The following is a 22,241-nucleotide window of genomic DNA, read 5'->3' as shown; positions in this document are numbered from 1 at the left end:
AGTGATGCCATTCAGCCATCTCATCCTCTGTCGTCCCCTTCTCCTCCTGCCCCCAATCCCTCCCAGGATCAGAGTCTTTTCCAATGAGTCAACTCTTCACATGAGGTGGCCAGAGTACTGGAGTTTTAGGCAGAGCAATAACGCTTTTGTACTTAAAATCTCTCGGGCTGTATCTAGTTCAGATATGGGCTGACCTAGCTTGGGTCTGAGGACAGAGGTTAGGGTTCTGATGCCATGATGCAGGTGAAAGATGATGGTGGTTCACAGGTGCTGGGAAGGAAGATGGATGGGGACTGAGTTGAGAAAGCTAGAACAACGAGAATCAGTGGGACAGGATTACACCTGGGGCTGAGGCAGAGGAGAAACTAAGAATGATTCTCAAATTTTGTTTTGGGAAGCCTCCAAGTCTGTAGCAACATTGATTGACAAATGGTGTGAGTTTCACTGTAGTGGAAAGTGAAAATAGATGCTGAAGCTCTCAGAGGAGAGCTCTGGGTAGAAGACAGGGATTTAGGAATGGTCAGGATGGGGATAGATGAGATCAGGGATCTTGCTGATGTCTGTCATCCTCAGAGCCTGGATACACAGCCAATAAGCACCTACTGAATAAACCATGAAATGAAGTGAGAGCAGTGAATAAGATCACCCAGGGGATGTGTAGAGTTCATAGAAATGAGTCCAGTGCATAGAGGAGTGACCCCATGGACTACAGCCAGCCAGGGCCCTCTATCCATGGAATTCTCCAGGCAAGAATACTGGAGTGGATAGCTATTCCCTTCTCCAGGGGATCTTCTCGATCCGGGAAGATTTTTAATGGACATATCACGATTTGCTTACCTATTCTGTTGTGGGTGAACATTTGAGATGTTTCAAGGTTTTGCCTTTTATGAGTAGAGCTGGCATAAGAAACTCGTGTACATGTCTGGTTTGATAGATATATTCACTCACTTCTGTTGGGTGTACATCCGACAACAGAATTGTTAGGTTATACTGTATACTTTAACATATCCTGTGAAACACTTTTTTCCCCCAAAGTGGTGGTATCAACACATACTCCCACCAGCAATCTATAAGATGAGCTCCCCAAATTCATCAACATCTCAGTAGTCAGTCTTTTAAAATTTCAGCCATTTTGGCATGTTGGGCTAGCTCTTTGTGGTTTTTGCTTTGTATTTTTCCAGTGGCTAAAGATGTTGAACACACTTATTGGTCATTTTGAGATCTTTTTCTGCAGATTGCCTGTGCAGGTTCCTTGTCCATTTTAAATTAAGTTGCCTCCTTTTTTCTTATTTAATTTTAGGAGCTATTTATATATTTTGTATTCAAGTCCTCTGTCAGATATTATGTGTTTTAAAATCTCTTTTCATGCTTTAGAGCACTTTCATACTTATTTTTTAATAAATAGAAGTTCTTAATTTTATTATACACTAATCTCTAAATCTTTTCTTTTATGATTAGTTTGTGTGTGTGTGTGTGTGTGTGTCCAATTTGAAAAATCCTTGCCTATCCCAAAGTACTGAAGATAGTTTCTTCTTCCTTTTTTTTTTTAAAAGAAACTCCTTTTACATTGTAAAATTTAGGTCTGTGACCCATCTTGACTTAATTTTTATGTATGGTATGCGATGTAGGAATTGTGTTTCATTTTTTCCCTATAGCCAAATCCAATTGCTTCAGCATAATTTATTGAAAAGAATATCTTTGTCACTGAGTTGCAGTGGCGCCTTTGTCATAAATCAAGTGAACTATCTAGGTGAGGGTCTGTTTCTGAACTCCACTGATCTAATTGTCTAGTCACTAAAAACTATACTGTCTTGGTTATAAGTCCTCCATCTTTGTTTTTCTTTATGGTTTTCTTGAATATTTTAGATCCTTATGAATATTTTAGAATTTCCTTATGAACTTTAGAATTAGCTTGTCAATTTCTCCCCAAATAAAACTGTTGGAATTTTGAATGGGAATGTATGAGGTCTACAGGAAAATTTGGAGATAAATGGCATTCTAACAAAATTTTGAGCTTTCCAATCCGTGAACATAGTATGGCTCTTCATTTATTTAGATCATCATTAATGTCTCTTTAGTAGTTTTCAGGGAGAAAGCAATGGCACCCCACTCCAGCACTCTTGCTTGGAAAATCCCATGGATGGAGGAGCCTGTTAGGCTGCAATCCATGGGGTCGCTAAGAGTCGGACACAACTGAGCGACTTCACTTTCACTTTTCACTTTCATGCATTGGAGAAAGAAATGGCAACCCACTCCAGTGTTATTGCCTGGAGAATCCCAGGGATGGGGGAGCCTGGTGGGCTGCTGTCTATGGGTCCCACAGAGTCAGACACAACTGAAGTGACTTAGCATAGCATAGTAGTTTTCAGAATTCTTCTGCTTCATTGGTAATTATGTCTCCAGCTCCCATTTCCTCTCAGTGGCAGGACTTAATATTGCCAGTTAAGGTAACTCAGTCACTTCTCCTGACTTCCAGTCCAGAAGCATGATCTTCCTTGCTGGTTTTGCATGGTGGTCACTGTCTCCACCCTCATTTACTGTTATGCTTCAGTCTCATACAACCCACATTGCACGTCAGCCCTCTTAGCCTTTTGTGTTTTCCCCTGGGGGACACGGGAAGCTTTTTGATGCTTTTATTCATACCCACATGGGAGTGTAGGGCTCCATGTCATGTCACCAGGCACGCCCTTGGCCATCTCAACTCCACATTCTGGCTCCATGCTGTCTGGACATGGGGCATCTCTAGGGGCCTTGCCGTCTCCTCATGTTATGGCCTGGGATGTGAAGAAGCATCAGTTCTTTTATTCCTCCTAATTGATCTGTGGGTTTTGGCCATCTCTGTGGAACTTAGTCAACAGGACACAGAGATGGTAAAATCCCAGCCTGGGGCTAAGCCTTCTCTTCCTCCTCTTTCTCCCTCCTCTCTCCAAATGTCTCCCCTCAATTCAGAAAAGTCTCTAATCTCCTCTATGTGTGGCAGGAAAACCATTCTTAAATATACCAACACATTTCTCCCAACTTTATACTGTGGGGTCTTCAACTCTCAGCTCTACGTCCTTAAGTTCTGCTCTTGATTTTGAAGCCAAATTCTGTTGTGATCCCCACCCAACTCTGCACATGCATGACCCCAGGATGGAGGGACTCCTTAAAAGGGGCCCTCCTTACCCCACTTTCATCGCCACTCTGTGACTCATTAGCACATAGCCACCTAGCTGACTACTTCCTCTGGGAAGACCTCATGGAAGAAGAAACATTAAAATAGGGTTTTGAAGACGGAGCAGAAGTTTGTTAAATGAAGAAGCGGGATGCTGAGAAATGCAGTCCTGCCCCAGTCTCTGGGATGAAGAAACAGGAGGAGGGAGGGGAAGGAGTTGGTGGAATGCACTTGGGTTTGGACTGTGCAGAGCCGTATGGGAAGAGCACAGACCCTGAGGTCAGATGAAGCTGGGTTCAGATTCTGGCACTGACTTTTACTAGCTTGGTGGCCCCGTGCACATGATTTAACCTCTTCAGTTTTCCTGTCTTCAGTGGTAGAGTGGGGACATGAATGCCTGCTTAGTTAGGCTCAGGTGGGGAGAGAATAAGGGTAAGAATCACACCACACAGAGCCCAGCATCCAGAGATGCCCTTTTGCTGTGACGGTAAGACAGTTCCCCAAGTCTCCTGATCAATATGGGACAACCCTTTAAAGCCCCTAAAGTTAAAAACAAAACAGTCATTGCTATGAGACCAGATCAAGTTGTAAGCACAGTTTATTTCCCTCTGTGGTATGAGAGACAAGCCACCTGCCAGGGCCTCTAAATACCAGGTGGAACTGTCCCCTGGCCTGGAGACCCAGCCCAACTCATCATACCTTCAGAGGTGGCTTTCTCCTCAGGCTGCGGGCGGGGGGTGAGAGAGGGAGCACTGAGAGGCCAGGGGAGGTCCTGACCCTCCCAGGGGAGGGGGCCCCCACAGCTGCCGCCTGCGGATGCTGACCAGGGTGCCATGGGCTGGTCTCAGGTCTCCCTTGCAACTCCTCCAGCCCTGGAGGGTGTGCAGGGCTGAGGCAATAGGGCCTCCAAACAGTTCTGCAGGCAGTTGGGGTCAGGGGACATGCCTGACTTAGACTTTAGACTTCTGGGAGCCCATGGGGAGCTGTAAGTGTCTTAAATGTCATCTGGTTCAACACTTTCTTTTCCGGGAGGGAAAACTGAGGCCTGAAGACATGGCAGCAGATTATAGAGCTGGTCCTGGGGCCTGGTGACCAGAGGCCAAACCACCGCCGTTTGGCTCTGTGACCTCTGCAGCTGGACTCAGTTCTCCCTTCTGGAGGATTCTGGGCTCTCTGAGCTTAATGACTGTCCCAAGGCCTGAGGGCCAGGGCGGCCCTTGAACCCATGTCCCAGCGAAGCCAGGGTTTCCAAAATGCGTAGAGAGAAATCCAGGGCGGCATCAGGAGGCATTTTCTGATGAAGGGCGGGGCCCAGGGAGCAGAGGGACACATACCCTTGACATCAACTAGCTTTTTTAGGAAATAAACCACTGAGGGAAATGTGTGGGACAGACATCCCCAGGGACTCCACTCGGTACCACAACATGAGAGGACTGGGGTGGCGGGCTGCCACCAGATAAACAAGGCGAGGGTGGGGAGAGGCTCGGCCGGGGATGGCGGGGTCGGGCGGGTGGAGGAATGTGGGGAGGGGGGAAAGGGGGACGGGGGAAAGTGAGGCAGGCTGGGCTCCAACCCCCAGAGCGATCGTCTACTCTGAAGATTCCTTGGGTATATATGCCACATTATCGTAGGCGGGGGGAGGAGAGGCTGCAGGGCTGGGGATGTTGAAGTCTGTGCTGAAGGCATTCGGCAGGAAAATCACAGGCTGCAAAGCAAAAGAGAACAAACCCCGGCAATCCTGGTGGCTCCGGCACCTCCAGGGAGCTGTTGCAATAGTGCTCTCTTGTGGGTATTGTGAGAACAGCGCCCTAGTAGTGAACGCTCCAAGGATGAATTGGCCCCACTCATCAGTTCAACTAAATTTCCAAAAAGTATTTGCTGAGGTCAACTATCATCTGGGCATTGGAGGTACAGCAGCGAAACCGACAGGAGTCTCATTTCTCTAGGAACTAAGGTTCTGGATTTCTTTGTCTCTGGACAGCCCTACACTGGTTCAAGGCTTGGATACCACAGCGCCGGCATCCCTGCAGCCTCTTTGTGGCAGCTTCCCTGCCTCCAACCCCTACCTCTCCACCCCGCTCCCTGCCCCCACAGTGGGCAAACCCTCTAGATTCATTTCCCTGAGCCCCACTCTACTCACCCTCCCCTCTGAGCGTACAGGCCTCTGCTCAGACTTTCAACAGCTCCACACCTCGTTTTGCACACACCCACTTCCCAAGGGGGACCCCGACCCCGCCCCCGCCCGCACTATGGCCTGCATGTTTGTTTCCGCGGAGGCTGACATCCAACTGGTTCCCTTGCCATGGAGGCCCTTCCTCCATCCCCTCTCTGTCTACACTGTCCTCCAGTTTGGGGGAGACGGAGGTCAATGCCCACCCGAGTCATGCTGCCCTTCCTGATGCCCACGTCTCTTGACCCGTGAACTTCTGGAGGGTCCCACTCATCCCCGAGAACGATCTCCCTCGTCCCCAGAGCCCGCCTTCCAGGGCTCCTCGTCCAGGCGCAAAGAGCAGCAGGTCCCTTGATGCTGGCGCGCCCCCGTGGCCACCCACGAGGAAAACCTTCCCGCGGAAACTCCTCTGAGTTCCCGGATGTATGAGTGGGGCGCTCTTTGCAGGGCGGGGGCGGGGGGGGCGCGGTGTGAGGCACTCACCGCGTGAGCTTGGGCGCGAGTGGCTTGGCACCCAAAGTGGGTGGCAATGACTGCAATGAAGAACTCCAGTATGGTGAAGATGGTAAGCACGGCCAAATAGCCCCTGCCCACATCCTGGGGACCAAAACCCACAGTCAAGGCCAGCCAAGAATTCTAGAACAGAGGAGGAAAGGGGGCCCAGAGCAGTGAGAATAATGTGCCCCAGATCATACAGTCAGTTGATGACAGAGCTGGAGCGGGTCCCCCTGCTGTGTGACATGTACTCTCCCTTGAACTCAAGATTGCTTCTCTGCGACCCGCCCCCTCCCCCAAACTATGCCCACCCTTGACGTAGGGTCCTGGGGTCCATATACACCTGGGGGTCTCTTGGAATTGGCAGGCTCTGCTGATGCCCAGGGCCCTACAACCTCCCTTCCCCCCACCCGTGCCGCCTCCTGGATGGGCTGTTGCTCTTCTTCAAGTTTTCCCACTCCTGGGGACGTCGGACAACACACCCAGTTAGTGACACCAAAATCCATGAGCAGAATGGCCGTCCCTGCAAAGGCCGCCATGGTGCTGAGAATGTTGGTCCCCAGACTGCTCCTCACCTGCAGGGGAAGAGATGGAGGGGAGGCGGGAGGAGGGGAGAGGTGGAGGTGGGAGGGGGAGGAGGGACAGGAGGCCACAGCTCTGCCCCTGGAGCCTCCCACAGCAGGTCCTCACACCCATGCCCATACCTGCGTCCTCCCTGACCTCCTTTCCTCCTGTCCTTCCCCAGGGACCTCAGGCGAATGGCCCTGTTGACCACCCCCTCCCCCCCTTACCTTGCATCCTCTTCTTAGAAGCTGCTGGAAAAGGGGCCCGACCTCCTTCATGGCCTCCCTAAGTGGGGCCTGCAGAGGCTCCTTGCCCACCCATTACTATGCTCCACCCCTCAGGCCGAGCATCTTGAAGGTGAAGCTACCCCATGGGCAGGGATCGGGGGAGGCCCTCTGCTATGGACACTGAGGTTGGGAGAGGTGTTGGGGTCAGTTCCACGTGGGCCCAGGCAGTGGCTGGCAGAGCAAGCACTGCAGACACCTGCGGGGCACCAGTTAGGGGAGATGCAGGGGCTGTGAGCCTGAGGTCTGGGGAGCGAAGGTCCAGGCCTCGTCCTCATCCGGAGGCTCTGGACTTGGGACAAGTGGACCCCTGGGTGGTCCAAGTGATGGCTCAGGGGTCACCCTCTCCATGCTGCTGGAATCTGATGCTCTTTTGACCCACTAGCTGAAGCCTTCCGGTTAAACAGCCCTAGCCTTAAAGTGGGGACCACTCATGGGTGGGCTGGGGACTGCAGGATTTGCTCAGGTTCAAAGACCCCAACTCCTCTTTTTTTGGATGACAGGGAGGTGGTCGTTGAGATCAGAGCAGCCTTACACATAATCAATTAACTGATGATAATCCTGCAAACTTCTGTTGAGCACCTGGTGCCTGCCAGATGCTGTCCAAGGTGCTGTGAGCACGGGACAGAGTGAATCAGCCCTCTCTCCCCGCCCCCATCCAGACTTTATAGCCTGGGGGTGAGGGGTATAGGTTTGATCTGAGGGTTCCCTGTGTCCTGTCCTGTCCTATTACAATCCATTCTCCACCCAGCAGCTCTCAGGAGTGTAAATAGAGCACTGATTCTCCTGCTCCCTGGTGGCTCAGACAGTAAAAGATCTGCCTGTAATGCAGGAGACCCAGCTTTAATTCCTAGGTGGGGTAGATCCCATGGAGAAGGGAATGGCAACCCACTCCAGTATTCTTGCCTGGAGAATTCAATGAACGGAGGAGTCTTGTGGGCTGCAGTCCATGGGGTTACAAAGAGTAGGGCGCAACTGAGCAACAAGCATTTTCACTTCTCCTGCCCACACCCTGGGCTCCAACCAGGGTGCCCTCCCACTGCCCTTAAACTTGACCCAACCACGAGTGTCTCCCCACCTTTCCCTCTTGGCTTAGTTCCTCCCATTCAGCCCCTGGTTTGCTGTAATCTGAAGTCCTGGCCCCTTCTCATCCTCAGGTCTGGATACTGGTCTCCAGGCTCCTGTGTGGCTGCTGCCCTCTGAACAATGGCTCAGCGACACCTGCTCAGGGTCTGCAGACTCTCCCAGCTGAGCAGAATCCCTCATATTATCCCTGGGCTTTGTTCAGCACTTTTCACTCTGTAAAGACCTTATCTGTGTTTTTTGTTTTGTTTTAGGTGGGGGTGGGGGGTTTCTTACCAGACATTAGAATGTAAGCTCCATGAGGGCAGGGACTTGACTCTGGTGCGATGCTCAACACTCTCCTATCCAAAGCCTCCATCGCTCCCTGCCCGCCCCCCGCCCCCAATCACCCGCAGAAGGCATGGAGCTGTCTGAGATGTCGACCCAGTGCATCTCTAACTTCTCTGCACTTCCCTTCCAAGACTTTTGCCCTGGTCAAGTGGAGTCACACATAGTTTCCATGGTGACCCTGCCCACAGTCCCTCCTTACATCCTCACGCTGTTCCTTCAGGATTTCTCAATCCTACATGCCCACCAAGGCCCAGCTCAGCCATCTCCTATTCAGGAGGGCTTTTTGCCTCATCCCTTTCTCTGGGCCATGAGCACTTCATCTGTGGACCCTCACTTTCTGCCTCTTAGGGTATTCTGAAAGTGTGTCTTGGTTTCGTCTCTCCTGTAGGTAGGGCAGGGACTGTGTCTGGCTGTCTGGGTGTTGTCCCATGCCTGGCCTCCAGCAGCCCCCTATGGAGTGCTTGCTGAAGGAGCATCTTTGGAGGCAGAGCAGAGTGGAGCCTGGCTGTGGTTCCACCCTCACCCCGGGTCTCCCATTCAGACTTACCAGGCAACTGGTGTGGTTCTTCTCGGCTGCCACTGAGAGGGACCCCGAGATGATGAACTGTGTGGGGAAGTGGGTATCCTAGTGAGGCTTCAGCCAGGACACTGGGCAGGGCACACCATGCCTGGCACTGTCAAGGCCATGGGTATCAGGGAGAGGCCAGCAGCCTCCTGGATGCCACCTTCTTGGCCTCCTGGCCAGGCACTTGGGATCGCTCTGTGAGGGTGTCCCATGGTTACTAGGGGCCCCTGTCCAGGGAACTAGGGCCATGGCTTGCAAGATGAATGTTTTCATTGACATTGTGTCATCGATAGGGAAGGCATTGCTCCTTCAGACATTCACTCATCAGACATTTCCTGAGCAGCAGGCATGTGGCAAGATCCTAGCAGAGTTGAATAAGACAGACAAGATCTCTGCCCTCATGAGGCTTCTATTCTAATTTGGGAAGATGGACACTTAGCAAATAAACAATCAAGAACGCTTAGAAGTTTGAAGGAAGGAAGCCGGGTAACTACAGGTGTTTGGTGTCCTTAGCCCCTGCCTTCATCTCCTTCATTCCATCCTCTTTTGGGGGGAGCAGGCTAAGCTCTATTCTGGGAGCTTTCCACACACGGGAGTGGGGTCTCGGTCAGGTCATGATTAGGGTTTGTGGTTGAGAGTTAGATTTAGGCTCAGGCCCGCACCCAGGAGCAGCTGTGCCCAGGAGAATGTGGTGGAGGGTGAGCCTGGGCACAGCCCCCCGCCCAGATGGCCCAGGCACTCACGCAGGCTCCACCCCAGAAGGGGACGCCGCCTTCGATGAAGAGCATCCCCACGTGGCCGCGGCGGACCATGAGCAGCACGCCGCCAAAGCCCAGGTGGATAAGGCCGATGAGAATCTGGACGGTCTGCGGGGAGCGGACGGCGGCTCAGCCAGGAGGGCGCGGCGGGCTCCACACTGCCTCCTGCCGGCCGCAGAGGAGAGCGTGCAGGGCCCTGCAATCCCGCTTTGAACCCTCAGCAACTCGTAAATCAACTCGTATTCCCTTCTTTTAAGGAGACATCATTATAACAACTGTGAAAGACACGGTATTTTAAGATGGAAAGCCAGTTCCCCACAGCTTTCAGGACCCACCCTTCTGTTTCCATGTCTCCACGGGTTTGCCTTTTGTTCTGACCAGGTCTCAAGCATACTGTGTTGCTACTTGGTTTCTTAGCCCTCGTGTCAATGGCTCAGCATTCCCTGCGCTGTCTGCCTCACCGCTTCCTTCCTTGTGCCCCTGCAGCCTGCACAGATATCTCCTTGGGTGTTTTTCTCACCGGAGTGTCATCGGTGCATGCCAGTCACGTGCTGGAGCTCCTGCCTACCAGCTGGACTCTGGACTTAGGTTTTATATTGATTAATCAATTAATTAAAGGAGTGGTTTCCCAGCACCCCACTGATTCATTCTCAGAAGAGGATGGTTTTCCCAAGGATGAGAGCAATGTGGGCTTCTGGTTCATGCTGCCACGTTTCTTTCTAAGTGGTTTTTGTTTTTGTTTTTGTTTTCTGTTTTGTTCGTTTGTTTTAAAGTATTTATTTATTTGGCTGTTTTGGGTCTTGGTTGAGGCATGCAGGATCCTTCATCACGCAGCATGGATTCTCTAGTTGGAGCATGCAGGCTGCAAAGTGCACAAGCCTCAGTCGTTGTGGCAGGCAGGCTGTGGGATCTTACTTCCCTGACCAGGAATTGATCCCTCGTCCACTTGCCTTGCAAGGCAGATTCTTAACCACTGGACCACCAGGGAAGTCCCTGTTTTCCGAATGGTTTTGGTAACAACTGAATCTGAGTGGAAAGGGACATTGACAGCTGCTGAACTCAGCCTCTGTCTAATCCAGGTGGTGATGGTGGTTCAGTCACTAAGTCGTATCCAACTCTTGCCACCCCATATACTAAAGCCTGCAAGGCTCCTCTGTCCATGGAATTCTCCAGGCAAGAATACTGGAGTGGGTTGCCATTTCCTTCTCCAGGGGATCTTCCCAACCCAGGAATCAAACCTGGGTCTCCTGCATTGCAGGCATATTCTTTACCGATGGAGCTACAAGGGAAGATCCTAATCCAGGAAACCTATCCATCTCCTGACTTCTAAATGGACTCCCTTAGTGATGAGGTGCTCACTGTGGTCCATTTATGGGCAGTTCAGGCTGTAGAATCTATCTTAGGATCATGTGCTATATATATGTATGTCTTCCTAATACGAGAGCCAAGCATTTGTACATTTATAAAGGTGTGACCCCTTGAATCCTCTCTTTCCTTCTCTCTTTGGTCACATGTCTTCCATCTTTTTTGTGCCCTTTATGGGATCACGTTCCAGCTGCCAAGGCTGCTCTCCTCCTCTGGTCCTTCCCCTGCTACTGATCAACACTGCTACTTCAGTTACTCCTCATAAGACACCGGCTGCCACTTACCAAATGCTGGTCTGCACTAAGCGATATGCTGGGTGTTTTACAGACATTATCTCTTTTAACCCTAATGTGATGAGGTAGGTATCCTAAAATTATTATCCTGATTTCAGAAATGAGGAAGTTGAGGAAAATGAGGTTCAGAGATATTCAGTAATTTGTGCGAGGTCTCCCAGCTAGGATGTGGCAGGCCAACTAACTCTAAAGCCAGTATTCTTCCTGGCTGACACTCCCTAGAACCTATATATAGTTTCTCCTTTTTATATTTTTCAGCAATTTGCATTTGTCTCAGCAAAGCCCTTTGCGGGTCATTGTTTCTCAGAGTCTGGTCTGAGATTTCCAGTCTCTAGCAATGGATCCACCATCTTTGTCCACTGCTTCTAGTCCATTCCTGCCCCAGCTCGTGCAGCCTTTAGGCTTCTAAGTTCCAGCGTATTCAAACCCGAGCCTTGGGCCAGCGACTTAGTGTTGATGAGCCTAAGCTCCCTAATCTGTCCAATGGGAACTATGATCCCTGTCTCACAAGTGGTGATGAGACCCTAAGGAGACAATGAGCGCAAATTCCTTGGCCCAGTGTGTGCACCTCTCGGGGGCACTCAGTAAATGAGAGTTGTCATCTTTGTGGTCATCACCAGCATCATCATCAATTAAACTATGTTTTCATCTTCCACTAGGACAAACTGAGGCCAAGGGACAAGCTGCAGACACTCCGCATATAATATATAGATAAATATGTATATCTATCTATCTGTCTATTTACTGTCCCTCCAAGAGATCAATATCTCAAGGCCAAGGGCTGAGTTTGGACTGTCAGCCCTGCAGGAGCCAAGAGCTGGCCCTGGCTACCACTTCAGCTTCATTTCATCTCCCTCCTTCCTCTGCTTATTACCTTCCAGCCATGCCCACCTTCTATTTTGTCTTTGAACAAGCCATCTCAGGGCCTCTGCACTTGCTGTTTCCTCTACCTGATGAGCCAGTCTCTGTCCCCTCACTTGGCTGGCTTCAGCCCAGCATCTAGATTATTAGCTACAATGTCATCTCCCCAGACAGACCTCTCTGTCCATCTTTGCTAGTGTTGCCCCTCCTCCATGGTCATTTTTGACCTCACTGCCTTATTTGGAGTTATCTCAGTCATTTGTTCACTGGTTTACTCTCTGTCAGCTCTGCAGAATGGTCCTTGTCCGCCTGGTGCATGGCTGTGTCCTGAAGTCCTCACTAAGCATCTACCAATTGCTGCCCTGGTGGCTCAGACAGTAAAGAATCCACCTGCAATGCAGGAGACCTGGGTTTGATCCCTGGATTGGGAAGATCCCCTGGAGGAGGGCATGGCAGCCCACTCCAGTATTCTTGACTGGAGAATCCCCATGGATAGAGGAGCCTGCAGTCCATAGGGTCGCAAACAGTCAGACACGACTGAGCGACTAAGAGCAGCACATTATCTCCAAGGTGCATGAGTGCTCCGTCCTTGCCCAGCACCTATCCCCCACGTGGTCAGAGAGGCTGTTCTTACCCCCAGAGCCTTGGGCTCTCCGGTCAGGAATGTCTCCCCGGGCCGCAGGTCCGGTGGTTGGGTGACCCGTGGTGTCTGCGCCCCCAGCGGCGGCTCCTCGTACTGCATGATCCCTGGAGGCTGGCACAGGGAGGTGGGCAGGATGGCTGGGGGCGAGCGGAGGCCGCTGGCGTTGCTGGGTGGGATGACGACAAACACCCCATTGCTGGAGGGAGCCGTGGACATCGTGCTCAGAGAGCCTGGGAGACAGAGGCTCCAGGAATAATAATGATAGTGATGATGGTTACACATTTGCATAAGAGATTATCAGTTTATTAACAACCTGCCTTCCTACCCCTGTTCACTGCAGTCCCCAGAGGCTGGCACCAAAATCTCTGCTCAGTGAAGAAGGGAAGCTTCCCTCAGGGAAGAAAAGGGACGTCAGAGGTCAAGGTGAAGCAAGGCCAAGGCTTGAATCCAGTCTTTTTGACCCTAGAAACCACATTCTCCATCTCTGCTATTATTACATGGAAAGGACCTTTAGGAGGAACATGCATTTAAATTGCCTTCTTTGCCCAGAGAGGGCAAGTGACTTACTCAAGGACACACAGCTAGTGCAAGCTGGAGCTGAGCATCTCTGCACAGGGGACTGGAGCTCACCCACCACTTCCTGTCCCTTAGCGCAGGGCTAATGAGCTTGTGTAAATAATCCCCCTGGGTGATTTCCTGCTGTGGGAGCCTTCTTCTTGGCCACCTAAGCAATCACCATTATCCTAGACAAACCACGCATGGATTATGGAAACTTTATGCATAGCTGGCCTGAGCAAATGCTTTGGGGAAACCCACCCAACTGTCAGGAGAGGGACCAGCAGAGGGATGAACCTACAAGATTATACAATGAAATGAAGAACAGGCATCCTTCTCATTGGCATTAATTGGTTCAGCACATGACTTTGCAGATAGAAGCTGGGACTTGAATCCTGGCCCCTCTGGGTATCGGGAAACCTGGAGGCAAGATGGCCACCTGCCCCAGTCTCAGTTTCCTTATCTGTAAAGTGGGGATAATAACACTGAGAGAGAATCTCATAGGGTTTGGTGTGAACTAAAATAACACACAACCTTGAGAAAAGCCATCCTTCAGAGTCTAACCGTGACTAGGGATCAGGCACAGGGTCCATGCCCTCAAGGAGCCTTGTGTCTGGTGGGAGGAGCAAGAGAAGCTTGTAATTCAGCCCAACAGATGATGGCAGCATTGACTGAGCCCCCTTTGTCAGAGTGAAGGGATCAATCCTGCACTCCACTCTTTGGAATACTAGTTCTAAAATGCTTGGAATAAAAGTTAATTTAAAATATACAACTATACTCCAATATAAATTAATAAAAAAATAAATAAAATACTTGGAGTCCACAGAGGAGTGAATTACCAATCAATGGGGCCTGAGTCTGCCAACTTTCTACTTTCTCATGCAAGTTCATTTAAAGAAATCACTCACGTTCTCACCATCACCTGGAAAGGATATTTAGCACCAGAGAGGGAGGAAGGGCATAATTTTAGAATAAAAGAACAAAACCTTTAGGTGGAACACATTTAACTCGGTGCTGCTTTGCCTGTAGAGTCGTCATTTCATCAGGGACAAGGCTCACTGGTGGCTCAGATGGTAAAGAACCCTCCTGCAACACGGGAGACACGGGTTTGACCCCTGATTCGGCAAGATCCCCTGGAGAAGGGAATGGCAACCCATTCCAGTATTTTCGCCTGGAGAATTCCATGGACAGAGGAGCCTGGCAGGCTACAGTCCATGGGGTCGCAAAGAGTCGGACACAACTGAGTGACTAACACTTTCAACATAGGTGAAAACCGTGCCTGGGGCCCATGGCAATTTGGAGCGTATCTGAACACTCTCTGGGGTCCCAAGAAGTAGCACCATGACCTACACCCTTCCTGGGCTCTCCGAGGGGGGCCAGAGCGGCCTCAGAAGGGAGCACAAGCATAATTAACGACATCTCTCCCAAGGTGGGTGGTGAGAAACCTGCTTAAACTGAGACCTCACTCCCCCTTAGATGAAAAGAAAACACCTACAAAAATAGGCTCTCAGCTGATGTCGCGGGTTAAGAGGCAATGAAAGTGTCACAGAGCTGCTGAGACTTGAAATCTCTCTCTACTCACCCCTCTGAAGCTGCCATCAGCACAGCCGCACCATCAGGCCAGGGACCACCGTCCTGTTGGGTTCCAGAGGCCACCTGGCCCATGCCCCTAGCTATGTGCCACCCAAAAAGAGACTCTATTTTCCTTGTGAATGAATGTGAATGAATCAGTCACCTTTCCATAAACCCTGATGCACATGTGTCAGGGACAGGCAGGTGGAAAAGAGGCAAAGTCATGATCCCCTGTATCCAAGAGCCAGATACCCACCAGGGGAACGGCTGCCTGGGACACAGGAAATACCCAGACATCAACAAGGCATGATATGAGTGGCGTCACAGCCTTCTGCAGTTTGTGGAGTCCTCATGTGTATGGGAACCAAGGACCCTTATAACAGCCCCTGAGGTCAGTGTTAATCAGCCCATTTTGCAGACCAGTAAACTGAGGGTCAGAGCTTCCCTGGTGGCTCAGTCAGTAAAGAATCCACCTGCAATGCAGGAGACCCAGGTTCAATCCCTTTGTCCAGAAGATCCCCTGGAGGAGGGCATGGCAACCCACTTCAGTATTCTTGCCTGGAGAATCCCATGGACAGGGGAGCCTGGCGAGCTACAGTCCATGGTGTTGCAAGAGTCAGACACAACTTAGTGACTAAGCCATCACCAAACTGAGGGTCAGAAATTGTGCAAGTGGCTCAGGCCATGGGCCTTGAAATTGGACATAATTGTCAGAGATGTTAAAACAAAAGTTTCAGCTGAGTTCAGATACTGGAGTGAGCTGTGCCACAGACGACCCGGTAGAACTTGTCAAAAAGCAGGTGGTCGTGAACCTCCTGGGTGACTTTGCCACCTTTGCCTATATGGCTGGGAATGGAGACTGACAGTGGATTTTGGAGAGATTATTTAGAGTGATCTGAGTCTAAATACAGGGGAAGGGAAGTTTTTCTGTTCACCTTGAGACAAAAGGGAGGGGCTGGCTTTATGGACGCTTGGAGAAATTGATATGCACTCCTGCATTTTGGACCTCCTGTGATTCTGAGTTGAGGGAGAGGTTTTGACGGGAGATACACAGGAGAGAGAACCACGCCCCCCCAGTGATGAGGGGGCACATCCAGAGATCCGGTAAAACACCTCTGCAGAGAAACCAGCTCAAACACTGCCAGCCTCAAAGGAGGGCCGTGGGTGCTTGCAAGAGCAGCAGCTAGTTCCCCTGACCCTTCATATCCTCCCTCTGTCATCTGGCCCTGGAGAAACTGCAGTCAACCAGCAACCAGCTGGGGGTAGGGGAAGCTGGTGGGAAAGCGAGGGGGAGGGCGGTCCTCCAGGTCCTCTTCTTACCTGCCGTGTGCTGGGCTGAGAATCCTGGTGCGCTAAACCTCCTTGTGACCCAACAGGAGATCAGACCCTCCAGTGACCAAATCGGGGCTGTTTGCCTCATGTGAGAGCAGCCAGAAGAGCACAGTGACCATCCCAGTTTCAATCTCACATAGTTGCTGTGAGTTTTAAAAGAAGCAGTGCCTGCCTTGCGCCCAGCACAGTGCCTGGCATGTAGGGGGCAACCAGTGCTTCTAGTCTCTGTTGCTAGTAACATCCTTATGAAGTAGGTACTATTACCATTTTGCCAATGAAGAAATTGAGCTCAGAGATATTAAGTGATAATAATCGCCATCCAGTGAATTATTCTTTGTGAGCCTCAGTTTCTCCATCTGTAAAATGGGTCCCTAAAAATCCCTTTTGGTGCTCAAGCCCTGCTCCTGTGGAAGCTGGGGTAAGGTGAACTGTCTTCTCCCTGTGGGCTTCTCTCCAGGACCTTCATGGGCAGGCAAAGACATGGATAGCTCAGGAGAGAGGGCTTATTACCTGTTGTTTTGAACATAAGCAAGGTGACCTGCCCAGGGTCACATGGTCAGGATAAGGGATGGAGCTCGGATGTAAACCTAGGTCTTCTCACTCCACCTCCTGCCCTTTCCCGGTTCCCTGAGGCCCCTCTGATGTGGGGGCCACACTGTTGGGACACAGAGCTGCACAGAGAGCCCCAGGACACTGACCCCACTGGCTTCCCTCCCCGGAGCCAAGGTGCCCTGGTCCTACACTGGTTCATGGACCCACAGCCTCTGACTGGGCCAACTCCACCTCTCAGCTGCCTGGACTTGTGAGTGTCTCTGAGCATCGACTTTACTCACGAGGCGCCAGAAGCAGTTTTGTTCATTCACAGTGACAGCAGCTGGGAAGGGGAGGTGTTACCAGCTGGAGGAGAGAGGCTCATGATGAAAGGCAAAGAGCACCTCTGGAAGGGGAGGCACTGCACATCTGGGAGGGGGTAGCTTTCCCGAGTGGCTGAGATCTCAGGCCCCAGGGGGAAGAATCCAGTCTACTCCTCTGCCGGCTCTATCAGCTGCAGGCCCTGGGGCAAGTTGCCTAACCTCTTTGGGTCTCCCAGTGTCCCCATCTGTCAAGTGGGTGACTGTGATGTTGGTGGGAGATGCTCGAGTCTTCCAAGGATGCCCCATCTACTCCCATTCCCCCCCACCCCCACCCCCTGGGCCCCACCTCTGTATCCACAGGTAGAAATTGGTCCCTTCTCTCTAAGTCTGAGCCTGTGGTGTCAGGCTGGCAGGAAGCTACTGGGCTTCTCCAATCCCAGCCCATTCAGGACGGGTCAGGCCTGCTCTGCTGTCCCAGAGATGATGCTGTCAGATGCACACACATGTTGGAGGAGGGCGGGCCTCCCCCCACCCCTACTGCCTGGCCCTTCTGAAGGTTTCCACTATGCTCTGCTGCCTGCTCTGCATCAAGAGCCTGGAGGACAGCCCCTTCCCCTTGCTGGGCCTGTGTTTCCTTATCTATAAAAGAGAGGCGAGATAATATTTACCCCTAAGCCCCTTGCCAGCTCAGAATCTGCCAGGTCCTTCTCTTTCCTTGGAGAAGGGAGGGACAGGGTTGGAATCACCTTTCAGCTTGCCTGAGGGGAAGGGTGGGGGTTGGGGTAAGGAGGGGAGGGTAGAGTAAGGAAGGGGAAGGTGGGGGAGGGTGGGGAAAGCTGAGAGGAGGATTCTGGTTCCCTGAGATGACGGTTGGGGGCCCAGGGTCTCGGGATACCCGAGTCTTCTCAGTGTTTTTGAGGAGAGAAGACCCACGCCCTTTCTTTAGCCCAACACCTGGCCATGGTCCCGAGCTGAGGGTCCCCATCAGAGGGAGGCCAGGAATTCAGAGGCCTGGGAGCTGTCCTGCCCACTTAGTGCCGGGTGGGGAAGGACCGGGGTCACCACCGTCTCTGCCCAGTGGTCTCCTTCTCTCTACTTGCCTGGCGTCTGGCATGCCACTGCCCCAGGTCCTCTGTCACACCTCATGTCTCCTGTCTCCCCCAGGTTCCTGTCTCACCCCACGTTCCCTGTCTCGTCCCAGGTCCCCTGTCTCACCCCAGGTCCCCTGTCTCACCCCACGTCCCCTGTCTCGTCCCAGGTCCCCTGTCTCACCCCAGGTCCCCTGTCTCACCCCACGTTCCCTGTCTCGTCCCAGGTCCCCCGTCTCACCCCAGGTCTCCCGTCTCACCCCAGGGCCCCTATCTTGCCCCAGGTCCCTGTCTCATCCCATGTCCCCTGTCTCGCCCCAGGTCCCCTATCTTGCCCCAGGTCCCTGTCTCGTCCCAGGTCCCCTGTCTCGCCCCAGGTCCCCTATCTTGCCCCAGGTCCCTGTCTCATCCCAGCTACTGGGCTTCTCCAATCCCAGCCCATTCAGGACGGGTCAGGCCTGCTCTGCTGTCCCAGAGATGATGCTGTCAGATGCACACACATGTTGGAGGAGATGTGTGCATCTGAGGACCTTGCCCCAGGTCCCTGTCTCGTCCCAGGTCCCCTGTCTCGTCCCAGGTCCCCTGTCTCACCCCAGGTTCCCTGTCTCGTCCCAGGTCCCCTGTCTCGCCCCAGGTCCCCTGTCACACCCCACCTCCCCTGTCTCATCCCAGGTCCCTGTCTCGTCCCAGGTCCCCTGTCTCACCCCAGGTCCCCTGTCACACCCCACCTCCCCTGTCTCATCCCAGGCCCCTATCTTGCCCCAGGTCCCTGTCTCGCCCCAGGTCCCCTGTCTCACCCCACCTCCTGTGTCTCGCCCCAGGTCCCCATCTCGCCCCAGGTCCCCTGACTCACCTCAGGTCCCCTGACTCGCCCCAGGTCCCCTGTCACACCCCATGTCCCCTGTCTTGCCCCAGGGACCAGCCTGGGCCTTGCTCCTGGAAAGGCAGGTGTACTCACCCAGCTGTCACCGCCGCCTTGCCCGCTGCTGCCTGCTCCCCACTGCCTCTTCTCTCCGGCTGCCCCTCCTGAGTTCACACATGCTTGTGTGAAAGCCTTGCTATTCGTGTGGGGCTTGGAAATCCTCTGCTGTGAGCTGCCGCCTCTGGGAAGTTCTCAAGTCCCTCCCGGCTCTGTGGCCTCACCCATCCTGCCTGACCCACCCAGGGGCCCAGGAAGCTGCTGCTGGGAGCATGGGCTCCCGGGAGCAGGGCCCCTGCGGGCATCGGCTCCTTCCCTGGATGTTCAGAGGGCGACTAGGCCCGGAGGGGCCAATGGCCTGCTGGGGTCCCACTGTGAGTGTCAGAACCAGGACCTGGTCCACAGGGGTCCCCATCAGCCTCCACCCTCTTGCTGCTCAGGATGGGGGAAGACTGAGAGTTACCCGGAGGAGGTGGCCTGACTTCTTCCAGCTGAACTTGTCTGATGTCGGCGGAGAGGGGCCAGGTAGTCAGTCCCCCCCTTACCCATGGCAGAGCGCAGAGTGTGTGATTGTAGGAGTGAGTGTGAGCAGGTATGAGTACATGTGTGTGAGGGCATGGGCACAGAGAATTTGTGTGAGTGTACCTGAGCTTGTGAAAGCGTGTGTGTGTATGAGTGCATGCATGTGAACATGTGTAGGCATGCATACGTGCCGGTGTGTGAGTGTGGGTATATGTGAGTGTCTGTGAGCATGTGACCATGTGTGCAGCTGTGGCTGTGGTGTGTGTGTATATGGGGCTGTGAACTTGTGTGGGGGTGCTTGAATGTGTTAGCATGTGTGACCGTGAGTGTGCATGTCCACAGAGTGGTTGTGAGTGTGCATGTCCACAGAGTGGTATTCGAGTGGTGTGGGTGCAGAGGATTTGTGCACCAGTTTCTAGATTCAAGTTCTCATCAAAATAGCCCCTGTGACCTCTGGGCACAGTCAGGGAGATGGTGTCAGGGTGGACTGGAAGGGCATGGCCCTGGCCGGCTCTCAGCTCAACCAGGGATAGGACAGTCTGATTGCAGAAATGGGCCTGGTTCTCTTTCCCTCTGTGTATCCACACCTCCTTCAGCTACAACAGGAGTCTAGTTCCCCAAACCCTTGGACCCGGGCTGCCTTGGGTGCAGCAGAAGTGGCCGGTGCCAGCGCTGACCTGAGGCCTCAGGAGGTGCCACCTGCTTCTGTTCTCTTCAGGAAAATAGCACCTGCCCCGCAGCATGTCCTGGCCAGCCTGCAGGAGGACGAGAGCCAAGCCAGCCCAGGAGCAGAGCCAAGCCAGCCCAGCTGTGCCCGCAGAGGCCCCAGAGTGTGAGAGAGCACGGCCAAGGTCAGCAGGGCCATCAGCTGACCCTGAGCTGAACACAAACACATGGGTGAGCCTAGATCAGAGCAGGAGTCCTGCCCAGACAACCCAGTGGCCGGTGAGCAAAAATAAACGCTTTTGGAGGAATGCCACGGAGATTCCATGGTTGATTGTCTTGTGGTCCTTCTCTGGCAATAGGTGAATGAAGACGTGTTCTCCTGTGGCGGCCCCCTCATCTCTCACATCAGCAACTCCATAGGCCAGGGACCAAAGAAGCTGTGCTGACCCTTTAAGAACCGGGAGCAGCCAGAAAAATGGAAGCATCCAGACTCTAAGCCCAGCATTAAGCCCTACCCAGTCCTTTCCTACAGCTGGTGACCCGTTTTCCTTCATTATTTGGGCACTGTGTGCAGCCACCATCTCTAGCTGATTGACTCCTTGTTTTTCCTTCTGGGAATGCTTGATTCTTTCCTGTCATTTACTATTTTCAGAATAATGGGAGTGCCCTAACTGCCTCCACAGGTGATAAAAGATATTTTTTTAGTATCTCTATGAAGGCTCATGTTCCAACACATCACAGGCATTGTTGTTGCTATTACTATTTTTGCTATTGCTATTATTCTTGAAGTTCAAATTGTTCCTTTTTAAGCCAGTGGGATCCCCTTCAAACTGGCTTTGTGTCCTTCTGAGATGTCCCTTGTGGAACAGTTTCTGAGTCTCAGTTTCCTCACAGGCTTCAAATATCTACCTGTATTATTGTTGGGAGATGAAATATTTGTTTCATGAAATACAGCTGCTGTATACATGTTACTGATGGTCCTGCCCCTTACCCTCCCAGCTCTCCCTCCCACCCTCTGACTTTTTATATTAGAATGACCTCTGGAACCACACCATAAGGGCTACACAGTGGTCGCAGGGCCTTCTGATGATCAGTGACACAAATGTGTCATCCAGGGCTTGTGGCTGGGACGCTTAAGGCCATTAGGTATGATGGGATGGGAGTTTCGCACTCCTCACTCTTTCTTTTGCTCCCTCTTCCTTACTCCTAGTAGAAAGAGATGCTTGAGCAGAATCACGTATTGCAGTTACGCTAGGAGCAGTTGTCACATTAGCAAGAAAGAGGTTGGTTGGTCCCTTGTTGACACATCGATTGGAAGTAACTCTGGAGGTCTGTAAGGAGCCACTGCCACCTTCCATCATTTTTAAAAACTTAATTAATTAAATGTTTTATGTATTGATATGGCCATGCTGGGTCTGTGTCACAGCATGCAGGATCTTTTCATTGCAGCATCCCGGGTCTTTTAGCTGCGGCGTATGGGATTCTGACTAAGGGTTGAACCTGGGCCCCGTGCATCAGGAGCTCAGAGTCTTAGCCATTGGACCCTCAGGGAAGTCCCACTTTGGGGTCTGCTGTCAGGCTGGAGTCAGGACTCTGGAGGGGGAAGTGAGATGAGGGGACTCCCCAGCAGCTGACTCTCCACGGGCTGAAAGCACGCGCCAGGACACTACTAGTCCATAGGGCACTTTGTGCAAATGGGGAAGGTACCTCTTCATTAAGATAAGGTGTTTTAAGTTAGTGTGTATATACCACTGAGCCACCTGACTAGCTCTCTCTCGCGGGTACAGGTGAGTCACGTTTCCAGAGCCCCAGACAGCAGCACGTGGGTCCATACACTCTTCTACTCATTCACCCATGAGTGCTGAGGCGTCTACACTTCAGCTGCAGCATCCACACTCTCCACTGCTCCCCTTGCTCCTTGGGGCAACTGTGTCAGAGTCAGAGCTTTGGGGAGGGGGCCAAAGTTGGACCTCCAAGGGTTCTGTGACTGAGGCACCAATTTAGAACAGCAGACCCGGGATCAATCCCTGGGTCGGGAAGATCCCCTGGAGAAGAAATAGCAACCCACTGCAATATTCCTGCCTGGAGAATCCCATGGACAGAGGAGCCTGGTGGCTACAGTCCATGGCGTCACAGAGTCGGACACGACTGAGTGGCTAACACTGAAC

The 22,241-nt window shown here is 52.3% G+C and overlaps 1 protein-coding gene across 3 annotated transcripts; it reads right to left on the bottom strand.

The window, feature by feature from the left end:
- Positions 1-3,734: 3,734 nt before the first annotated feature.
- Positions 3,735-22,205, bottom strand: MS4A15 (membrane spanning 4-domains A15). Of its 3 annotated transcripts, none has more exons than XM_044943580.2 (7): positions 18,925-22,205; positions 12,557-12,809; positions 9,389-9,511; positions 8,628-8,684; positions 6,302-6,394; positions 5,808-5,921; positions 3,735-4,859 (listed from the first exon to the last, which is right to left on the bottom strand). In XM_044943580.2, exons 2-7 carry the CDS (start codon positions 12,779-12,781, stop codon positions 4,743-4,745), a joined length of 729 nt encoding a protein of 242 aa, XP_044799515.2. In that variant the 5' UTR covers positions 12,782-12,809; positions 18,925-22,205; the 3' UTR covers positions 3,735-4,742. The 3 variants fall into 3 exon arrangements, with proteins under 3 accessions (XP_044799515.2, XP_025142221.2, XP_025142219.2); XM_025286436.3 differs by lacking the exon at positions 18,925-22,205 and adding an exon at positions 13,422-14,237; XM_025286434.3 differs by lacking the exon at positions 18,925-22,205 and having other exon boundaries at positions 12,557-14,237.
- Positions 22,206-22,241: the final 36 nt, after the last annotated feature.

This window comes from Bubalus bubalis, chromosome 5 (assembly GCF_019923935.1).
Source record: "Bubalus bubalis isolate 160015118507 breed Murrah chromosome 5, NDDB_SH_1, whole genome shotgun sequence".
In the NCBI taxonomy this organism is placed as follows: Eukaryota; Metazoa; Chordata; class Mammalia; order Artiodactyla; family Bovidae; genus Bubalus; species Bubalus bubalis.
Note: the sequence above shows the minus strand (reverse complement) of the source record. Positions and strands in the feature narration are given on the sequence as shown.

Coding starts and splice junctions, on each gene's coding strand:
- MS4A15 (XM_025286434.3), bottom strand. CDS start 12,853: ATGCAAATGTGTAACCATCATCACTATCATTATTATTCCTGGAGCCTC. Junction 5,922..6,301: donor ATTTTGGTGTCACTAACTGG/GTGTGTTGTCCG, acceptor TTTGGTCCCCAG/GATGTGGGCAGGGGCTATTT. Junction 4,860..5,807: donor CTCGCGCCCAAGCTCACGCG/GTGAGTGCCTCA, acceptor TTTGCTTTGCAG/CCTGTGATTTTCCTGCCGAA.